This window comes from Megascapheus bottae, chromosome 28 (genome assembly GCF_031878675.1).
Source record: "Megascapheus bottae isolate mThoBot1 chromosome 28, mThoBot2.hap1, whole genome shotgun sequence".
NCBI classification, from domain to species: Eukaryota; Metazoa; Chordata; class Mammalia; order Rodentia; family Geomyidae; genus Megascapheus; species Megascapheus bottae.
The window spans coordinates 4,785,198-4,806,899 of NC_143536.1; the positions used below are offsets into that span (position 1 = coordinate 4,785,198).

Sequence of the window (21,702 nt, forward strand, 5' to 3'; positions counted from 1 at the left end):
AATTGTTCAATTCAAAGAAAGAAAATTATCACTCTTAAAAAGCTATTTGGAAGCTGGGTACTGTGGCTCATGCCTGTAATCTTAGCTACTCAGGAGGCTGAGATCTGAGGATCAAGGTTCAAAGCCAGCCTAGGCACAAAAGGACCTGAGACTCTTATCTCCAAGTAACCTCTAGAAAATGGGAAGTGGGGCTTGGTTCAAGGGTAAGGTGGTAGCCTTGAGCTGAAGAGCTTAGGGACAGTGCCCAGGCCAAGTTCAAGCACCATGACCCACACACACACAAAAAGGCTATTTGGATCAGAAAATACAATCAACCATCAAATGTCAAAACTGTGTAAAATGCTGTTTCTGTGTATGGGGGGGGTAAAACTTCCAGGTATGATGAGGTCACTGGCAAGTGTGTACTTCACAGTTCTCAAAGGAAGGTGACAATAAGCAAAGGCATGGAGAGACTGACAAGAGGGCGTGGATGCCACATCATGGGGGTCACAAGTACGGCAGCCACTGTAATGACATCAAAATCCACGAAATGAATGACCTGGGATCCCTCAGAAGACTAACTCACACGGTGAATTCTGACATCATAACACACAGAAATACGCTCATTACATGTGCTTTACATACTGGGTAGAAAGTATCTTTAAAATAAAGCTTGGTGTTTACCTGTACCTTCAATGTCTCTCCCTGCAAGGAGTTGTCACTGTCATCATTCTCATCAGGCTTAATCAAAACAGTGTTACTGAGAAGGTGATTCTGAACTGCCATCAGATAGCGCAGGCAGGAAGATGCAGCCTTTAACACAAACAAGGGTGTTTAAGTGACCAAGCCCTCTTGAGAACAGGGCTCATGTAATCCTCAAGCTTTCTTAAGATTCCCATTGGGAAATAAAAAGAAAAAGTACAGAAATCAGAACGGGTTAGTTTCTAAGGTTGCTTATATACTCATGGCTTTCAATATAGACACTAACACAGTACTTCCTGCCTTCCTCTGCACAGGGCTCATAGGAGCTTGGTTTTTTGTCCTTCAACAGTTTTTCCCGTCCCTTCTCCATGTGAAGACCCTACCCAAATCCTGAAGTCATGAGGCTTGAACTAAAGGACTGGGCACTATCCCTGAGCTTCTTTGCTCAAGGCTAGCACTCTACCACTGGAGCCACAGTGCCATTTCCAGCTTTTTCTGTTTATATGGTATCGAGGAATCAAACCCAGAGCTTCATGCATGCTAGACAAGCACTCTCACTAAGCCAGCCACATTCCCAGCCTGTCCCTGGGCTCTTTTGCTCAAGGCTAGTGCTCTAACACTGAGGCACAGTGCCACTTCCTGTTTTCTGAGGATTATTTGGACACGAGAGTCTCACAGACTTTCCTGATCTTGGATCTCCACCTCCTGAGAAGCAAGGATTATAGGCATGAGCAACCAGCACTGGGATCTGAAGATTTTTTTTTAATCAGTCTCCTTACAACATTAATGGCTTAGAAAGCAACACTAAATGAATAGGGAGAAAACCCTCACCGAACAATACAAAACTCCAAAGTTAATCAGACAACTTATTGTGTCAAACAAGTTAAGAGTGTGCACATGGTGTGCATGCATACCATACAAAGACACAAAGACACAAAGACACACACACACACACACACATACACACCCCTCCCAAGACACACACCATACAAAGACACACACACACACACACACACACCTCCCAAGACAATACCATGAAAACAGGGACCGGAGATGATTTAGATTGCAGTAAACACATTTTTACTTACAGGCACAGTTGAAAGGAGCTTTTGAAAATCATCTTTAGAGACAGTTTGGCACTTGGTAATTAAGATACAAGATTCTCGTACGACAATCTTCAGAATATAGTGTAGAAGTTCATCATTCAGTCTTTCAATTGTAGGAAAATGCAATAATAAAATATTGATGGCTTATTAGTCACAAGGTATATTTTATACAACTAGTACAAAATGACAAACACAAGGAACAAGTCTTTTAAAGATACAAAATTAGTTGACTCTGAAAACCAATCTTCTTATTCAGAAATGATGTTAGCAACTAAATATGTTATCTAAACTAAACCTATAAAAACAAAATGCTGGCTGGGCATGGTGGCTCATGCCTATAATCCTAGCTACTCAGGAGGCTGAAATCTGAGGATCGAGGCTCAAAGCCAACCTGGGCACTAAAGTCTGTGAGACTCTTTTCTCCACTTAACCACTAGAAAACCAGAAGTGGTGCTGTGACTCAAGGGGTAGGGCAGTAGCCTTTAGCTAAAGAGCTCAGGGACAGCACCCAGGCCCAGAGTTCAAGTCCCACGACTGACCAAAAAAACCCAAAAAAGCTACAAACCATCTAATCAAAGTACTTTATTAATAGCATAGGAAAGTAAAAGACTTCTTCCCCATCTCAGCTCCTCTGACAAAACAACAATTTGGATTGCTCTCCTCTCTCTACCTCCCCCCACTCCACACAGTACATTTCTCAAACAAGTTTCTGCTATTTCTGCTAAGCACTTTATGCTCAGACAAATGTGTTATCACTGGTTCTTAGGTTAACACTGGGATTTATTACTTTTTAATCAATTAGCCAGGCTTTAGGCTTCCCATGCTAATAATCACATAAGCTACAATGAAGACTAACCTCGGCCAAACAATATTTGAATGTAAAGGCATTACTAGGAAGAAGGAAAAGAAGGGCCTGGCAGTGTGAGGCGAGCATCGCGTGATCACCTGTAATGATCGTCCTCATCACTGCCGAATCGGTTGTTCTGAAGCTGTTCCGCTAAGCTGGTTAGGATGACATCTCTCAGCTGGGCAAGTCCGCTGTTTCTCTCCCCTAACACACGACAAAGCTCTGTGAACAACCTTAATGACGATGCTTAGAAAATGGATGCTTTTTAAAACAAAGTTTTTACATGATAGATTGTGGGCGCAGAACCTAGGGGCACCCACGTATGTAGATGAACACCACAGCCGCAAAACTGTACCCCAGACAACTGCACTACCTTCTGGATTTTCATAAATCATGACTTCTACTCCTCAAGTGAAGGTGTTTGTCAACGCTGGTCATCTTTAACTGAATGTCTTCTTGTTGTTTGGGTTAATTTAAAGTTTGGGTTCTAATGTGGGGGAAGGGGAACTGGCTTAGCAAACACCAAGAAGTCATTTATCTTTAAATGTGGCCTGAAGATAAGTAAGCATAGTTTCTGCTTTCAGTGTGACTGAAAAGTTGCATCTGTACAGATACATTTTTCAAATATTTTGACTAACAGATAAGAGATCAAGACTGTAATCTGGAGATCCAGCTCTTTACTTAGGGATAAACTACTGGGAGTGTTGAAGGATAATTCTCACCTTCCGTTAAGACCAGCTGAAGCAAGTTATTGATTTCAGTTTCACCAGGGTATAAGATATTTAAGCCAGAGCTGAAATGACAAAAAAAGCCAAAAAGTTTGTAAGTAGACTGTCTAGAAGCTTTGAGTTTGCAATGGAGCAGTAATGGTAGTACACAGCTATAGTCCTAACACTTGGAAGGTGAGACAGGAAGATCTTGAGTTAAAGACAGCCCGGGCTACATAGTGAGGCTCTCCACACACTTGGTTACGTAATGCCAAGGTTCATCTCACTCTATTTATTCATTGTCTACAATGTTGGAGATTAAACCCACGGCTTCAAGCATGCTAACCAAGTTCTCAATCCCTTCCCTATATTCCCCAGGCCAGCCAGAGATAAGTTTTATTGCTGACAAAGCATTTGGACCTAAATTTATGGACAAAATTGAGTCCAATCACTTCACTGAAAAATGAAATCCTTCTCCTTCTATCTGTGAGTTGCCAAGAAGATGACTTATTTGAATCCCTGTGTGGAACTATTTAGAACTGGTAAGCTATGAAAAGCCAGTGTCATTCAGATTGTGACCCTCAAAAAATAATAGGAGCTGGGAGTTTGGCCTAGTGGTAGAGTGCTTGTGTAACATGCACGAAGACCTGGGTTTGACTCCTTGGTACCACATACTTAGAAAAAATCTAGAAGTGCTGAGGCTCAAGTGGTAGCCCAAGGACAGTGCTCAGGCCTTGAACTCAAGCCCAGGACTGGCAAAAAAAAAAAAAGTCACTTGAAAAAGAGGATTTCTAACTCTGGCTTTCCAAAAAGGATGGTCAAAGGGCTCTTGCTTTTATTGTAATGTGATACAGAATAAAGTACTTATAGTAAAGTGTACAATTTGGTGGACTTGACATACATATGTACCTATAAAACAACCATCTTTTACCAGAAGAGAGTGACTCTGCCCGTATCATCTCCAAAGGTTTCCTCGTGGTACTAGAATTTAGTTACTGGCTTAATGCCCAACAGAGAGCAGCCTGTTGTTAGCAATCATATTAAGGTTATGATTCTACATGACAGTTCACTTAACTAAAAGGCAGTAAATAGATAGTGCTCATAAATTCACAAGGGAGTCTAGGCTTTAAGCAGGTTAATGAAGGCCAAGTAGCTGGGTTCTAACTTGCAACAGAACCTTACAAAACTCTATGGTAAGATTTCTAAGCCCATTATCCAACTGAAGATGGAGAAGCATTAAGCCAAGGCCCAGGAAGTGAGTGGCAGAGCAAGCTGCTCCTACCCATCTAACACAGTCTCTCACATTATAAGAATAGCAGCTTAGGGGGCCGGGAGTTTGGCCTAGTGGTAGAGTGCTTGCCTAGCATGTATGAAGACTCGAGTTAGATTTCTCGGTACCCCACATATATATAGCAAAAAGCCAGAAGTGGTGCTGAGGCTCAAGTGGTAGAGCTCTAGCCTTAAGAAAGTCCAAGGACAGTGCTCAGGCCCTGAGCTCAAGCCCAGGACTGGCAAAAAAAAAGAATAGCAGCTTAGAAACCAACTCTCTAGCCAGACACTGGTGGCTCACTCCTGTAATCCTAGCTACTCAGAAGGCTGACATCTGAGGACCATGGTTGAAAGACAGCTTGGCCAGGAAAGTCAGTAAGACTCTTATTTCCAATAAACTACTCAAAAAAGCCAGTAGTGGTGCTGTGGCTCATATGGTAGAGTGCTCACCTTGAGCAAAAGAAGCTCAGGGACAGTGCTTAGGTCCAGAGTTCAAGTCTGGAAAAGAGTTCAGGACTGGCATAAACAAACAAACAAAAGCTATCCACTTATAGGATATCCAAAAGAGGAAGAATACTGGCATGCCTTTTGTCCATTAGAGGAAATCATCCCCAATACACAGGGTCCTAGCAGCAAAGCAGGCCCAGGGCACCATGCCAACTACAGAGATGAGGACAGTGCCCTGCAGGAGCCTTAAGGGAACCACCTGCTGCTTACCTGATGGCAAGGCAGACCTCCTTCTGAATCTCAGGGCAGATTTGATCTTTGGGCGCCATCAACAACTGCCAAAGAAGCAATCCCGACCGTCGAATGATGTCTCGGTTCCTTTCACTTTGTGGGCTGAAGAAAAACTTAAACACCACCTACAGAAACATACAGCGTGGATCTCAACATGCTAATTTTACTGGGGATAAAATTATCTTCTGAAAGAAGCATATTCCTCTTATGAAGCAACAACCAGGTAGGCTTTTAATTGCAGTGTCACCTACTGTGTAACAGTGTAACTATAGTAAATATTTTATATGTATATTACCAGCAATAAGTTATGTACAACAAAACTCAATTAACTTCAGCAAAACATGATAATTCTAATCAGAGGATGACTAGAAGGGATTAACACAGGAAATTAAAGATGCTACTGAATGTGTCCTCGGGTAGAAATCAGCTGGCTTAAATGCAAGGGTTGTGTTTTCTTTAGTCTAGCATACTTCACTTCACAGCAGTGTGTCTACCTGAAAGACAACGAGGATGCAGCGTATGATGCAGGTGTCTCCATTGACCATGGCCTTCTCCATGATATCACAAATGCTGCTCAGATGGTGCGCCTCGATGGGATGCTGCTTGCCCAGAACGCTTGTGATGGGAAGGTTGGGGTTGGTGGCCAAAAGATTGAGCTGGTGGATACACATTGCACCAACGTGGTGCAACAACTGGTTGATAACCTCATTCGTGGTTATGGCTTCTTCTGGAAGTGAAAACAAAGTGTGAGCAGATACCACAGGTGGTTCTCCAAGGTGCAAACCTCCAACTTTCACCACTGCTGCTGGAGAAGCCGCAGTGTAATGTGAAAACACTTGGGATTTCTTTTTAGTTACCACTTAGTGGGCCACCCTCCACTGTGGATGACGGCTCACGCTGTACATGTACCTTACAACCTGGTTATTAGCTTGACATTACTGAGGCCTTTTTTTTTTGCAGGCTGGTAAGCCAAAAGTCAAGAGGGTTAAGGAAGTCACCCTACGCTTCACAGTTCTGGGGTGGTCAAGCATTTCAGCCTATGCTAGAAACCAGACTAGTGAAATACTTCTATCTTCCTCAGGTGCCCAACAGCTGCTCACAACAGCGCCTCCTCAATACTACCCAACATATATCAAACATCGACATCTAAACCTGCAAGCATCCACAAGCGGCCTCTTGTATAAATAACTTGAGAAACAGTTGTGGATGTGGGATCAAGTGGGAGAGGGCCTATCTAGCAAGCCTAAGACTGAATTTAAACCCCAGTAACACAAGGGAGTGAAAGGAGGAAGAAAAGTCCAAGCCACATCAGAACCTCCGCTGACTTACACACTTTTCCATTTCATCTATGAACCAATCTATTCAGGTTACAGATAACGAAAGATTTCAGGTTTCTAAGCTGCCATTGGTGTAAGTCCCACGCACAGATGTTAACAGAAGACCAAAAGAGCACCTGACCTTTAGGCTCTGTGATGATGTGGCTGACGCCCAGTCTCTGGCACACATAGTGGAAGGCCTGGTTCCCAGGGTTGCACCACTGATCAATGTAGTCATTCGAGCACGTCCACAGCATGTTGTTCACTGTGTCGTAACAGGCACCTGCATGGAGCAGAAGGGTGAAGATTTCCTCTAACACTAGCAACCACCCCGCACCTGCAGATTTACTCTGTAAAACACTAGACTGGGACCCAGAAAGATGCCAGGATTTAGCTGGCTGTGGTAATCCCAACATTCTTCAGGAGGCTAAGGCAGGAGGATGGAGAGTTCAAGGCCAGCCTGGGCTACAAAGTGAGACCTGTCTCAAAAACAAAGGAGGAAGCCAGGGTTTTAGTTTTTATTTTTTTCATTTCCTGGACTTCAGTTTGACATGGTTCCCTTACACCTCTGGATTCTTCGCTAAGACGATTCTCCTTTGGTCTCACTGTTTGTGAATGTCTAGAGTCTCATATAATTGATCATGTATCAGTGTATTTTAGCTCTAGCTTGTGCATATAAGAGAAAACGTGCTGTTTGTAGGATTTTACTTTTTAATTTTATTTAATTCTCATGCAAGAAAAAATTATCTTATAAAAAATGATTAGCTCGGGCCGGCAGTTTGGCCTAGTGGTAGAGTGCTTGCCTAGCATGCACAAAGGCCTGGGTTCGATTCCTCGGTACCACATACATACAAAAGAAAAAGCCGGAATGGTGCTGAGGCTCAAGTGGTAGAGCTCTAGCCTTGAGAAAGTTCAAGGACAGTGCTCAGGCCCTGAGCTCAAGCCTAGGACTGGCAAAAAAAAAAAAAAATGATTAGCTCTTAGCAACTGTGATCTGCTTCTAAAAACAATCTAAGTGGCTAAGTAGGTAACAAAAGGACCAACAAACATAAACAAGAAACAAAACGTGGATATATAAGTTTCCTAGTAGTTAGCATAAAGGTAAACTCTACTAGACTGCAATATGTTCACTTTCTAAAAATTACAGGGATAAAATTTTTGATGGCACAGACTTTTGAGAATGCTATAAGCATCAGCACAACCCAATGGACAGAATTTTCAACCATCTTCAATTACATGAAGAATTTTGTGCATAACAATTTCTTATACTGAGTCTTCAAATTAAAGAGTAGCTTTTTAAAATCTTTTCATTTCAGGGGCTGGGAGTTTGGCCTAGTGGTAGAGTGCTTGCCTAGCATGCACAAAGACGTGGGTTCAATTCCTTGGTACCACATACATAGAAAAAAAAAGCCAAAAGTGGTGCTGAGGCTCAAGTTGTAGAGCTCTAGCCTTGAAAAAGTCAAAGGACAGTGCTCAGGCCGTGGGTTCAGGCCCAGAACTGACCAAAAAAAAAAATCTTTTCATTTCAGTGAAACTATGGGATTGGCAAGATTTTTTCAAAAGAAACTGCTTCAGAGGAAATGTGCAGTTTTTCCTTACCCAAGCCAGGAACAAGAGCACCGCGCCCCAGGGAGCTCCCAGCAGCATCTATGAGATCCGCACGGCTTGTGAACTGACCATCCGAAATATTATACACCAGGCTGGAGGCAAGGACTTTGGAAACAAACAGTCAGGTGTTCAGTGAGCCAGCAAGCTACGTTTAGGCTCTTAATACGACATTTATGAGAAACCCCCACTTTGGTTGCCTATTGGTTGTAACAATAACAAGACAGAAACTACTATATACATGACCACTGAAAGCCTAAGTTAAACCATACACTCTCCTTTTCCCTTTCTTTCGATTTTTGTGGTGCTGGACATGAAAGTCAAGGCCCTGTGCATGCTAGGCAAGCGCTCACCCCTAAGCTATGTCCCCAGCCATAGAAGCCTCTTGAGTTCCAACAGCTCACCAAAAGAATGATGGTCCCCGGCTGGGAGTTTGGCCTAGTGGTAGAGTGCACACCTAGCATGCAGTAAGCCCTGGGTTCAATTCCTCAGTACCACATACACAGGAAAAACCCAGAGGTGGTGCTGTGGCTCAAGTGGCAGAGTGCTAGCCATGAGCAAAAAATGTCCAAGGACAAAGCCCAGGCTCTGAGTTCAAGCCCCAGGACTGACGAGAGAGAGAGAGGGAGGAGAGAAGAGAGAGGAGACAGGAGAGAGAGGAGAGAGGAGAGAGGAGAGAGAAAGAGGAGAGAGAAGAGAGAGAGGAGAGAGAAAGAGGAGAGACAAGAGAGAGAGGAGAGAGAAGAGAGAGAGGAGAGAGAAGAGAGAGAGGAGAGAGTAGAGAGAGGAGAGAGAAGAGAGAGGAGAGAGAAGAGAGAGAGGAGAGAGAAAGAGGAGAGAGAAGAGAGAGAGGAGAGAGAAAGAGGAGAGACAAGAGAGAGAGGAGAGAGAAGAGAGAGAGGAGAGAGTAGAGAGAGGAGAGAGAAAGAGGAGAGAGAAGAGAGAGGAGAGAGAAGAGAGAGGAGAGAGAAAGAGGAGAGAGAAGGGAGAGAGAAGAGAGAGAGGAGAGAGAAAGAGGAGAGAGAAGAGAGAGAGGAGAGAGAAGAGAGAGAGGAGAGAGGAGAGAGAGGAGAGAGAGCTTACTATACATACATGTTTTTGCTCTACTTAGCCCCTTACATGAATACCACTCACTCCTGCCAACTTCCAGGTGGCATCCCTCAGGCATGCCACCCACAGTCCTTCCTCCCTCTGCCCCTACAGCGTGTCCATGTGCTCCCCAAGCCACCAGCAATAACCCAGCATGACTAGCCACATCCCATGTCTCACATTTCCAACTAGATGAGGAGATCCTAAAAGTAAGCACCAGGAGCCAGGCGCAGAGGACAGAGCATTTACTGAAACGAATGACACCATGTAAGGGAGGATATTCTTAGGGGAGGAACACAAAGGTGCAACATGCCTCTGATCATATCAAATAATATTTGCCAAGTAGTGCTATGGTTCAAGTGGTAGAGCACTAGCCTTGAGCTAAAGAACTTAGGGACAACACCCAGGCCCAGAGTTCAAGCCCCACAATCGACAAAAATAAATTAATTAATTAAATTTAAATATATATAGGTACATATTTATATATATATATATATAAATGAACTCCAGGAAATGGACAAAGGAAGGAAGGAAGGAAGGAAGGAAGGAAGGAAGGAAGGAAGGAAGGAAGGAAGGAAGGAAGGAAGGAAGGCAGGCAGGCAGGCACCATGAAGACATGTTTTACTGCTTTACTGAATGAAACCAATTTCAACTGAGTAAAAAAAGCAATGCTAAGGAGACTAAATAGGGTTTTAAAAGGTTAATGATCAATAACTCAAAAACAGACTAAACATTTGGATAGTCCTCCAAAAAGAAGATATTCAACACATGAAAGGATGTCCAGTGTCATTAAGGACATGCCGGACAAAGCCACGAGATCCTGCCTGACAACCATTAGGATAACTACAACAAAACCAAAAGGAAAATCCCAGAGGTTGGGGAAATGGAGACATCCAGGCCACTTTCCTTTGCCAATGAAAATAGAAAGGTGCAGCCACTTTGGAAACCAATCCTTCTAAGGATGAGCACCTTCATGCAGTTCCCACAGGACCCAGCAATTCCACCCCTATGCACAGACACAGAAGTAGAAGCCTGCCTCAGCAGTCACAGCAACATCACTCAAAACAGCCCAAAAAAGAAACAACTCAAATGCTCAACAAGCGACGAACCCAGACAGTGGACTCTAATTCTATCCTAAAAAGGAATGAAGCTTGTTAACTCATGCTGTGACATGGAGGAAACATTGAACATTATTAAGGGGGGAAAAAGCTATCTATACACACACACACACACGCACGCACGCACGCACGCACAAACAGAAACACCTACTATCTAACTACATTTATATGAAAAGTCAAGAACATGAAAATCAAGAAACAAAAGATAGGTGGATGAACTATCCCAAACAACTACTTAGCAAACTAAGTTTAAAATAATTAATAAGGGGGGCTCAGAGTTTGGCCTAGTGGTTAAAGTGCTTGCCTAGCATGCATGAAGACCAGGGTTCAATTCCTCGATACCACATATAGAAAAAAGCCGGAAGTGGTGCTGAGGCTCAAGTGGTAGAGCTCCAGCCTTGAGAAAGTCCAAGGACAGTGCTCAGGCCCTGAGCTCAAGCCCAGGACTGGCCAAAAAAAAAAAAAAAAAAAAAGAATTATTAAAAAAAAATAATTAATAGGGAAGTCTTAAGTTTCAGAATTTCAAGTGAATTAGGAAAAGTACAACAAAAATGCACTTACTTTTTAAAGACGATAAACCACTTGTTCCACCAAAAAGAGAGCGTGTGGCAGAGCTGCCTGATCCTCCTGGAGGAGGGACCAGCATTACCAAGTATGTGCCACAAGTGTAGATGGGCGTCTTCCGCAGCATCTTCAGAGGTAGCCCACAGCTAGTATTTGCTGGAGAAACAAAGGAAAAAGCTAAGTGAAAAGATCAGAAAGAACGGTGTATCATAAAGGAGACAATCTTAAAACAGGTGTACTCAGACTAAATAAGGATACAATGGATCACGCCTCTCATCCTAGCAATCAATGAAGGAGGCTCAAGGTTTAAGGCCAACCCAGGCAAAAGTTCATGAGACTCCTTTCAACCAACAGCTGGGCATGGTGGCATGTACAAGGGAGTCTGAGATCTGAGGATTCAGGTTCAAAATCAGGTAGGAAGGGGCCTGGAGTGTGGCTTAGTGGTAGAGTGCTCACCTAGCATGCACGAAACCCTGGGTTTGATTCCTTGGTACCACATACACGCTCAAAAGCCAGAAGTGGTACTGTGATTCAAGTAGTAGAGTGCTAGCCTTGAGAAAGCTCAAGAACAGTGGCCAGGCCCTGAGTTCAAGCCCCAGGACCAGCCAAAAACAAACAAAAAGCAGGTAGGAACTGGGTATAGGAGCTTATACCTGTAATCCTAGCTACTCAGAAGACTGAGATCTGAGGATTATAGTTCAAAGCCAGTCCAAGCACTGAAAAGACTCCAATTGGAGATTCTTATCTCTAATTAATCGCTAAAAACCAGAAGTGATGCTATGGCTCAAGAGGAAGGACAGTAACCATGAGCTGAAGAGCTCAGGATAGTGCCCAGGCCCAGAGCTCAAGCCTCACAGCAACTAAAAAAAAAAAAGGCAGATAGGAAAATCAATGAAATTCTTATATCTCCAATCAACCATCAAAAAAAGCTGAAATGTTAGCTTTGAACAAAAAAGCTCAAAGACAGTACCCAGGCACCGAGTTCAAGCTCCAGGACCAGGGTATGTGCACACACACACACACACACACACACACACACACACACACAGGCTGAGCCAGACACTAACAGCTCACACTTGTAATCATAGCTACTGCGGATCACTATTCAAAGCCAGGCCAGGCAAGAAAGTCTGCGAGACTCTCTTTTTCTTTTTTTTTGCCAGTCTTGGGGCTTGAACTCAGGGCCTGAACACTGACTGTCCTTGGGCTTTTTCCTCAAAGCTAGCACTCTGCCACTTGAGCCACAGCACCATTTCTGGCTTTTTCTATGCATGTGGTACTCTACCACTAGGCCAAACTCCTGGCCCTTGTGAGACTCTAATATCCAATTAAGTTCCAAAAAGGACTGGAAGTGGAACTATAGCTTAAGTGGTAGAGCTCTATCTTTAAGCTCAGAAATAGGTCTTGATTTCAAACCCAAGGACTAGCAACCCCCCCACCCACGCCAAAAAAAGTAGCTAAACACAGGCATCCATGTCTGGGGCTGCACATAGCATCCTACCCGCTTGGTCCTCCTTCAGTGTGTTGGAGATGGTGGAACCAGTCAGGGCTGCAAGCGTTGCCGACGGGGAGGCTCTGTACCGAGACAGCCTGCTCAGAAGCATCTCATTAATGCTCTTGGCAGACTCGCCCTCTTTCCTCATGAGGATCGTGCGTTCTTGAAGCGGGTTGGCTACAGGTATCCCATTCTCAACCTAAGATTTAAAGTGCAAGAGCTTCTGAAATGATACCTGTTTCCATTTAGGTGGCAAACTTCTACTTGAGAATATTACTATGACCCAGTTACTTAACATTCCTGTAACTGTACTTGAGGGCATACCCCTCAAAACTTCTGTGCTCTATGGGTGATTGCAGATAAATGAGAGCTGTGTTGGTTGAGATCTGTCATTTTTCATAACAGCCCAGATTACTCTGAATGTAATCAGCTGTAATAGGTTCTATGAAAAGTGGTTGATTAAAATTCATTAGACTGCATTCCACAGGCAGCACTCACTAATTGTAAGCCTCTGACAGTCACCAGAAGACAGAGAAAAACAAATCAATCAACCTTTGAGTTACTGCTAGGACAACTGTGAGACTGATGTATTCTTGAACTATAATTGGTGGCTAAAATCCAAACTCTCGAAAAATAGTAGTTAATATTCGCTCCAGCTACTCAGACACTGGCAGGCTAATACTGGAGCAAGGCAGACCTGGCTAAAAGCACATGCCAACCTTAAGTGTACCCTGATTGGACCTGGCAGCCATCTCATTTGTCACTGAAGCATTTCCCACTGTCTCTGGAGTGGTACTGCCAGAGTGGTGCCTGCCCTTAGCACGTGACCTGCCTTTCCTTGTCCTTGTTCTTCTACAGATTTCCTTACTGCTAAAAAGACTTAGACTATATCCTAGTCTTTCCCTGCCCATTTCTCCTCCAATTCCAGGATCTGTAAATCTGCTCTCACACTTGCCCTTCTTGCTTTCTCAGGAAGCAGCATCTTGCCTCACATAACTTAAGGATAATCTTCTTAAGTCCTAGGCTCCCTTCTGTCCCTTCCTCCTGATCTATGTTCAGATTTCAGAGACCTGTGCATCTGAGCCAACCATACATTTCCAACACCCCGGAACATTTCTCCTTAAACACCCCCTGTCAGCACATCCCATACTGACCAGATGAGCTTTTAGAGAGCCTAGCTCTACATATGCCACACAATGCCGACCAAAACAAGTCTTCAAAGAAATGCGAGAGGAACCACCATAAGGAAACAGGACCTTTGCATGCCGACAGCAAATGAGAGTGAATGAAAATGTCTCTAAAAGATGAGAATGGTATGCTCACCACAAGTTCAAAAATGTCCATGAAGACCGAGTGTCCCTTGGGAGTCTTCTCATTCAGACTGGCAGGGGACCAGATCCAGTAGAAGTAAGTTCCATCTGAAGAGAGGTGCACGGTGCTCAGGGTGCTGCCAACAGGGAGGTGGTTAGGTGGCATGGGCACCATCTGGCATACCTGCCCAGCAGAGGGGAGATTTATCCATTAGTGAGGCACAGACACACTGATTATTGTCATACTGTTTAGATGTTATGTTCAAAATGAGGAATCATTAGTTTTCCTGGGTCAAATAAAACTTATTTACCTCTAAAAAGAACATATAAAACTTAAATGACAAAACTAGTTGTAAAAAAAAGTAAAAATATAAACAACAAGAACAAAGCAAAGTGTTAAAAACAACAGTACCTTCTAAAATTTCCTTAGTAAAGGAATTTAAGACGATTAATTTTATTTCAAAGACAGAAACCATATCTCATACATCTTTATAACCCCGGCACCCAATGAAGCATCTCATTTGAAATGATTTAATAACTACGTAAGGCTAAAAGAAATAGCTAGCTGGGTGTGGTGGCTCACTCCTGTAATCCTAGCTACTCAGGAGGCTGAGATCTGAGGATTGAGGTTTAAAGACAGACTAGGCACTTAACTCTGTGAAACTCTTATCTCCAATTAACCACCAGAAAACCAGAAGTGGCACTATGGTTCAAGGGGTAGGGAAGTTGCCTTGAGCTGAACAGCTCAGGGACAATGCCCAGGCCCAGAGTTCAAGTCCTACATCCAAACAAAAAAAAAGTAAGAAAGAAAAGAAAAGGAAAAAGAGAGAAAGAAAGAAAATAAATAGCTAGAGGTGTTGAAAAGAAAAGGCAGAGGAGAGGGTAAGAAGAAATACAGAAAAGGGCCGGGAGTTTGGCCTAGTGGTTAAAGTGCTTGCCTAGCATGCACGAAGACCTGGGTTCGATTCCTCGGTACCACATACATAGAAAAAAGCCGGAAGTGGTGCTGAGGCTCAAGTGGTAGAGCTCTAGCCTTGAGAAAGTCCAAGGACAGTGCTCAGGCCCTGAGCTCAAGCCCAGGACTGGCAAAAAAAAAAAAAAAAAAAAAGAAGAAATACAGCAAAATAAAAAGGAGTTCCATGACAGACCCCAACAAAGCTCACAAGGGCTGACTAAAACCACCAAGTCCACTGGTACAAAAGGAAAAAAAACAAAACAAAACATGAGAAGGGGTATCAATGTTTGAGAAAAGAAGAAGAAAAAATGCTATTAGCCTTTATGATCTGGGGGAGACCAGAAGCCACTGAAGAAAAACTATAAACACTGAAAGGAGGCCACTTGGAGAAGCAACTATATCCATGGTATTACTATTACTTCTGATGACATCAGGAACTTTTCTCACTGCCTCCAAAATACCACAGAGAATTCAGTGTCTTCTGTTTACCTGGAGGGTATTCTGGTCAATGACCTGGAAAAGGGATTGAGGTTTGTTGTCGAAAGACACAGGCCGATGAAGGAGTCTGCCACTGCCGAAAGCCACCCATCCTGGTTCCAGCTCCTCGTTCCGGCAGTACACAAATCCTCTGGAAGCAAAAAAGACCCAGGTGGGACCTTGACACAGGGATATAGCCTAACTAGGAGATATCACACACAATTGTGACCCAATTTTAAAAATGACCAACAAGTTAAAGTGGCTAAAGCAGGTATTATGCAATAACTTTGGGCCTGGATGAGTATGGCAAGTGTTAGCTTTACACAGTGAGTTGGGGAAAAGAAAACAGGTAAAATATCTCACAAACTATATCTGAGGTTCTGTAACTAAAATTTCTTTTGGTAAGAATTTATAGATCTTTTATCTCAACTTTAAATCTCAGCTAAGCTAATGTCAAATCCAAGTAGAAAATGATTTCACTACCAAAATGTCCATTTGTCAATCAAGAGAAGTCATGACATTCTTTAGAGACATCCAGATTATAGAAAAATGTGTAGCTGGAAACAACAGACTTGGGAAAGGAGTCAACACCAAACTAAAACTCATTCATAAGAACAAGATGCAGAAAGTGGCCATTTGAAAAGCCTGGAGTCCTTTGCATTGAGACCTGTTGCTGGTACTAGTGAATGCAGAACCAGGACATAAACCTATGTCTTCTCAGAAATTTATGTAAGAGGAAAATGTTCGAGCCAAATTATTCAGAAAGTCCCATACAACTGACCTGAGAGTACCATGTAATCCAGACCCCAGTTTGCTTACTCCTCTTCCAACTGAGTTAGTGGTATACAAATAAAGACCATCCGCAGTGAGACAGCGTCCCAAGTCAGCATCTGAAATCCACGTGCCAGAGGTAAATTACATACACATACACACACACATATACATATACTTCTTTAATGAAATTATAAACATGCTTTTCTTTTTTTAAAAAAAAGGGCAAAAAGCAAAGTGAAAGATAATCTTTCACTTAAAAAAAAAGTCAAATGTAGCTGGGCATGGTGCCTCATGCCTGTAATCCTAGATACTCAAGAGGCTGAGATCTGAGAGCAGTGGTTCAAAGCCAGCTCGGGCACTAAAAAGTCCATGAGACACTTATCTACAATTAACCACCAGAAAACCAGAAGTGGTGCTGTGGTTCAAGGGGTAAGGCGGTAGCCTTGAGCTGATGAGCTCAGGGACAGCGCCCAGGCCCAGAGTTCAAACCCCACGACCCACAAAAAAAAAACATGATTCTAAAAGTTATTGTTCTAATAAAAACATCCTCTATCTAGGTGCAACCCAAAGGTACAAGAGAGTAGAAAAGAGATCAGCTAACACCAGCCTTCAGTGAGTGCCTACCTACCCTAAGACACTGAAGGGGATACAGACTAAGCTCCAACTCTCCCCCCCGCCCCGCCCAGTACAAAACAGAAATGTGATAACACTGGCCAAATTCATTCTAGCTGCAGTACAAAGCAGCCCATGACAGGAGTCCACAACTTCAGCCACAGATGAGGAAGATGAACTGAAGAGAACTGTGGAGGGCTGAGAAGGAGCTCATTTTCTCTGTATAATTAGCCATTAGACCTATCTCTGTGTGTTCTGGAGTGTTTATTTAAAAAAAAAAAGGCCAAAGTGTCAATGAGTGCTTACTTTTTATGTCATACATTAAAAGATGACTCCAACTTTAAAAAGAAAAGGATGAGCTTTGTCTCTGCATGACCAAGCAGAGCCCATCACGTGTGATGATGGCTAGTCTGCATGCGGTCTGTTCCCCCAGCTAACCCAGGTCATGTTAGGGAGCCAGATGGGAGGCCTCAGCTCCTCCCAGCATTCTGCAGCTGAGAGGTGCTGGGCTGCCTGCTGCTGGCTTGGGCTCTATGCCCTTCGGCTGGCTCAGGGAGGATAGAAAGCCAAAGGGCAGCTGCACAGGCCTGTAACCAACCACATACCTAACCACTGCACTGAAGCTCACTTAGTTGAATCTTTCTAGAACAGCCATTTTCTTGGAGGAAATAATCTCTGGGGTATTTTGATCCCCATTTCATGAATTATATAATATTTAATAATATAGCAACATTAAACTAATATCATTATAATAACTGATACCATAATAGATACAAAGCACAGTAACAAACTAGTTTGGAAGTATGGCCCAGGCTTGGCAAGCAGTAGCACAGCTCCACAAGTGGGAGGCCACGCAGGATGTGTCAGGAAGAGCCGCTAGTGTGGGTAGAGGCCTCAGCCCTGGTCTACTCAGATAGGGAATGAAGGGAGAGGCCGAATTTGCCTGGAAATCTGTTAAGTAGGTCACTTAAGAGAGTGTCTACCATTTTTGCTGAGGCAATGTAATAAACACACATGTAATCCTGTTAAATCACACAGCCTACTTTGTTTGAAGGAGTCACTACACAATCATGCTCCCTCCCTGTGTCTCTCCTCATTTTGTGCTTATTATAAAGGACAAATTACTAAAAGGAATAGTACCATGCAGCAAAATCTAATACTCTGTCAGGTGACCAACAATTTCAACTATGCTTTCCAAGCCTATACTCAAACACCGAGGAAGTAATTTAAGTAACCACACTGCCAGGGAAAGACTGAATGAGTGGTCTTTTCTGGAAAGTAAAACCGATTGGTTATCTTACTTCACTAACTGAGTATCAGCTGTTCTACTTTTACTGATAAGCAAACAAGGAGCACACTATACAGAAATCTTGAGCTCTTATTAAAGGAATCCACAGCCATAAGCCAGCAGGTCACCCCTGTAATCCCAGAGGCAGATATGTGAAGATCATGGTTAAAAGCCAGGCTGGGCTGAAAAGCTCCTGTGAAGACTCTTATCTTCATTTAACCATCAGAAACCCAGAAGTGGAGCTGTGGCTCAAAGTTGTAGAGTGTTATCCTTGAGCAAAAGAGTTCAAGGACAGTGATTAGGCCCTAAATTCAAGCCCCATGACCAACACCCACCCACCCCCCAAAAAATGAAAAAAGAACAGAGTTATAGATAAAGCCTTTGACACAATGACCTAAAACCCTTCCTCATCCAACTTACTATTAAACCTAAGACCAACAAGACTGAGTTACCTTTGTTTTCAGAACTGGAGCCCATGTTGCTATCCGGGGCAGGGAGCATGTCTTCATACCCCCATGATACTATGTGTTTGCCCCCAAGCAAACATGAAGGGGAGCCAGGCCCTCCTTCCAAAAGCAACAACCTGGAAGGGGAAAGGAAATTGCAAGAATAATGAAACTGCCTGGTGTAGCAAGAAACATCAAAGAACATAGGGCTGAGAATGTTGCTTAGTGGTAGAGTGCTTGCCTAGCATACAGGAAATCCTGGGTTCAATTCTTCAGTACTACATATACAGAAGTGCTGTGGCTCAAGTGGTAGAGTGCTAGCGTTGACCAAAAGAAGCTTACAGAAAATGTCCAGACCCTGAGTTTAAGCACCATGATCAGGTTGGGGGTGGGGGAGGAAGAATGATATAATACAATTATATCTCTACGAAACAGAGAAAGAGAAGAATACAAACACTAGAAGTGCTCATCGTGGGGCATGAAATTGAGAAGGATTGTTACTTCCTCTTCAGACCTTTGTAAATTCTCATTTCAAATTCACAACAAAAATATGTCACAAGCTATTGCTTCTTTCCTTCCTTCCTTCATTCCTTCCTTCCTTTCTTTCTTTCCTGCCAGTCTTGGGGCTGGAACTCAAGGCCTAGGCTCTAACCCTGAGCCTCTCTATACTCAAGGCAAGCACTCTACTACTTGAGCCAGAGCCACTTCTGGCTTTTTCTGTTTATGTGATACTGAGAAATCAAACCCAAGGCTTCATGCATGCTAGGCAAACACTCTACCACTAAGCCACATTCCCAGCCCCAGCCATTGCTTTTTTTTTTTTTTGCTAGTCCTGAAGCATGAACTTAGAGCCTGAGTACTTTCCTTGAGCTAGAGCTCTACCACTTGAGCCACATTACCACTTTTTTCTGTGTATGTGGTACTGAGGAATGGAACTGGGTCTTCGTGCATGCTAGGCAAGCACTCTACCACTAGGCCAAATTCCTGGCCCAGCTACTGCATTTTTTAAATAAACAAAATAAGAAAAAGTGTATGTTCTAGGGGCGCTTTCAAAGAAGAAAAGGTACAAAGCAAGAGCATGGATTATCCATTGATAAGAGCTATGTTTGGAAGGCAAATAAATGTAAAGCGACAGCTCACCTATACAGTACATCGGCGACAGGCAGGGACCCGAGGTCAGTCTGTTTCTGCAGTAGATGGACTGTGTGGACAAAAGTTTTCAAAGAGCCCCTAAAAAAGAAAAGAAAAGAAAATCACCAAAACTGAAAATTAGCCTGGCTGGTGGCTTATGCCTATAATCCTTGCTACTCAGGAGGCTGAGATCTGAGGAACTCAGTTTAAAGCCAGCCATAGCAAGAAATTCTGTGAGATTTTATCTAAAATTAACCATCAGAAAACTGGAAGTGGTATTGTGGCTCAAAGTGGCAGAGCACTAGCCCTTGAGCAAAAAAAAAAAAAAAAAAAAAAGTTCAGGGACAGTGCCTAGGCCATGAGTTCAAGCCCTATGACCAATCGTTTCCCACCCCTCAAATAAACAACTGAAAATCAAATGATTGAGAAAGTCACTGTTAATTATATTAACCACATGGGAAGATAACCATTTTTCTGCCAATCAGAAAATGTGCTATACAAAATATCCTTGATTCCTACCTAGAAAGGGGCTCAGAGAACATTACCAGGGAGGGGCATGGCACCTTGCTGACTCTGAAAAAGCTCTCCTTGCCTCTGGAGAGGTAAACAACGTTTCCTCAACACATAAGTTCAGGCACAAAGCACCATGGGTATTCAGCTTGAATACCATTTTCATCCCATGTTAGCTAGTCATAGGATGAGACAACCTTTGAAGTCTAACAGCAGTTCCCAGCTTGATTTTTCAAGCCTTAACCTAGTTCATTTATGTCCCATAGCCTTCAGTATGATGAAAGAAATGGCTAACTAGTGCTTGTGCCAACAGGTGCTCTTCCTGCACCCTGTGCTGGGAGACACAGGGTGACTCTGCCTGCAGACTCGCTGTGCCTCCCAAGGCCTCAGACTCTTGGGAGTCTGTAACATGGTCAGCAGGATCTAAAAGAAGGTGCTTTTAAGACACACCAAACCTATCTGGCCATGTTCCAAGCATAAATCACCACAAGAACACTTCCAAATAAAATGATCACCTATATCAGATGGCTGACTCTGGCTTGCCGCCTTCTTCTCTCAGCCGAGGCTCTAATTGCTAGGTATCATATGTCTAAATCCCAACAGAAATGGGACTCCTATGCTGGACCAAGAAGGCCTAAAACCTTCTCTTAATAGCCCCTTTCTGTCTCTCTTGGTTAAAGAACAGAGTAGGCGACACAGGGTCACAGCACCATAGCAGGACATAGGGCTCTGAAGCCCAACAATGCCACTCACAGCCACACAATCTGTCCCCTCACAGATGAGTTTTTCCCTCTCTGACTCCTCAGCAGCCCAATTCCTCTTACTCTGCCTCTGGCTCTTTTGCATGGCTAGCTCTTTCTTTTCTCCAGTCCTCAGTTCAAATGCCACCTCTCTAATAAGAATTTGCTGATACTTTCCAAACTACCACGGTTTCCAGTCACCCACCCTCAAATATCCAGCCAGCTTTCTTGTCCTGTAGTGGCCATCCATCTCCGAAATTCTCTTTTTTTATGCTGGATAATTGTTGGGCCCCTGTTCTTGTGTAAAGTATACAGTTTTAAAGTCTACCTTCCTGCTCATTACTGGATCTTCATCACCTAGAACACTAAGTGAGCAACTGCGTTCTGCAGATCAGTCACCCCTAGTCCATTCAACTGTCATCTCCGCTGGCGAGGGACTTCTGAAGTCAGTGCTTCCCACAAGTGAATTTTCTCAAAAAGAGATTCTTTTTTTTTTTGGTTGGCCCAGGGGCTTGAACTCAGGGCCTGAGCACTGTCCTTGGGAATTTCTTAAGGTTGGCACTCTACCACTTGAGCCACTTCCAGCTTTTTCTATATAGGTGGTACCAAGGAATCGAACTCAGGTCTTAGTGCATGCTAGGCAAGCACTCTACTATTAGGACAAACTCTCAGCCCCTCAAAAGGGATTCTTACATTAATTACAAATCTGTAAGCTGGGCACCCATGGCTCCATCACACCTGTAATTTTAACTACTCAGGAAGATGAGATCATAGAATCATAGTTTGAATCCAGCTCGGGCGGAAAATTCCTAAGACTCTTACATCCAATTAACCAGCAAAAAGAGGAGGTTTGGCTCAAGTGACATTTGCCTTGTGCAAAAAACCCAAGAGAGAAAGCACGTGCATGTGCATACACATGCATGC

The 21,702-nt window shown here is 43.4% G+C and overlaps 1 protein-coding gene across 4 annotated transcripts in view; it reads right to left on the reverse strand.

Annotated features, from left to right (window-relative positions):
* Hectd4 (HECT domain E3 ubiquitin protein ligase 4) overlaps positions 1-21,702 on the reverse strand; it is a 117,156-nt gene that overhangs the window by 66,369 nt on the left and 29,085 nt on the right. For 3 of the 4 annotated variants that reach the window (XM_090320120.1, XM_090320121.1, XM_090320119.1), the window contains exons 3-17: positions 19,538-19,627; positions 18,404-18,534; positions 16,059-16,167; positions 15,290-15,428; positions 13,859-14,029; positions 12,542-12,734; positions 11,038-11,196; positions 8,264-8,377; positions 6,807-6,947; positions 5,843-6,075; positions 5,328-5,473; positions 3,357-3,427; positions 2,733-2,838; positions 1,770-1,890; positions 664-792 (exon numbers count right to left, since the gene is read on the reverse strand). In XM_090320120.1, coding sequence (XP_090176246.1) covers positions 664-792; positions 1,770-1,890; positions 2,733-2,838; positions 3,357-3,427; positions 5,328-5,473; positions 5,843-6,075; positions 6,807-6,947; positions 8,264-8,377; positions 11,038-11,196; positions 12,542-12,734; positions 13,859-14,029; positions 15,290-15,428; positions 16,059-16,167; positions 18,404-18,534; positions 19,538-19,627 — 2,053 coding nt within the window. The remainder of the gene's footprint in view (positions 1-663; positions 793-1,769; positions 1,891-2,732; positions 2,839-3,356; positions 3,428-5,327; positions 5,474-5,842; positions 6,076-6,806; positions 6,948-8,263; positions 8,378-11,037; positions 11,197-12,541; positions 12,735-13,858; positions 14,030-15,289; positions 15,429-16,058; positions 16,168-18,403; positions 18,535-19,537; positions 19,628-21,702) is intronic. The other variant, XM_090320122.1, reaches the window with a different exon arrangement.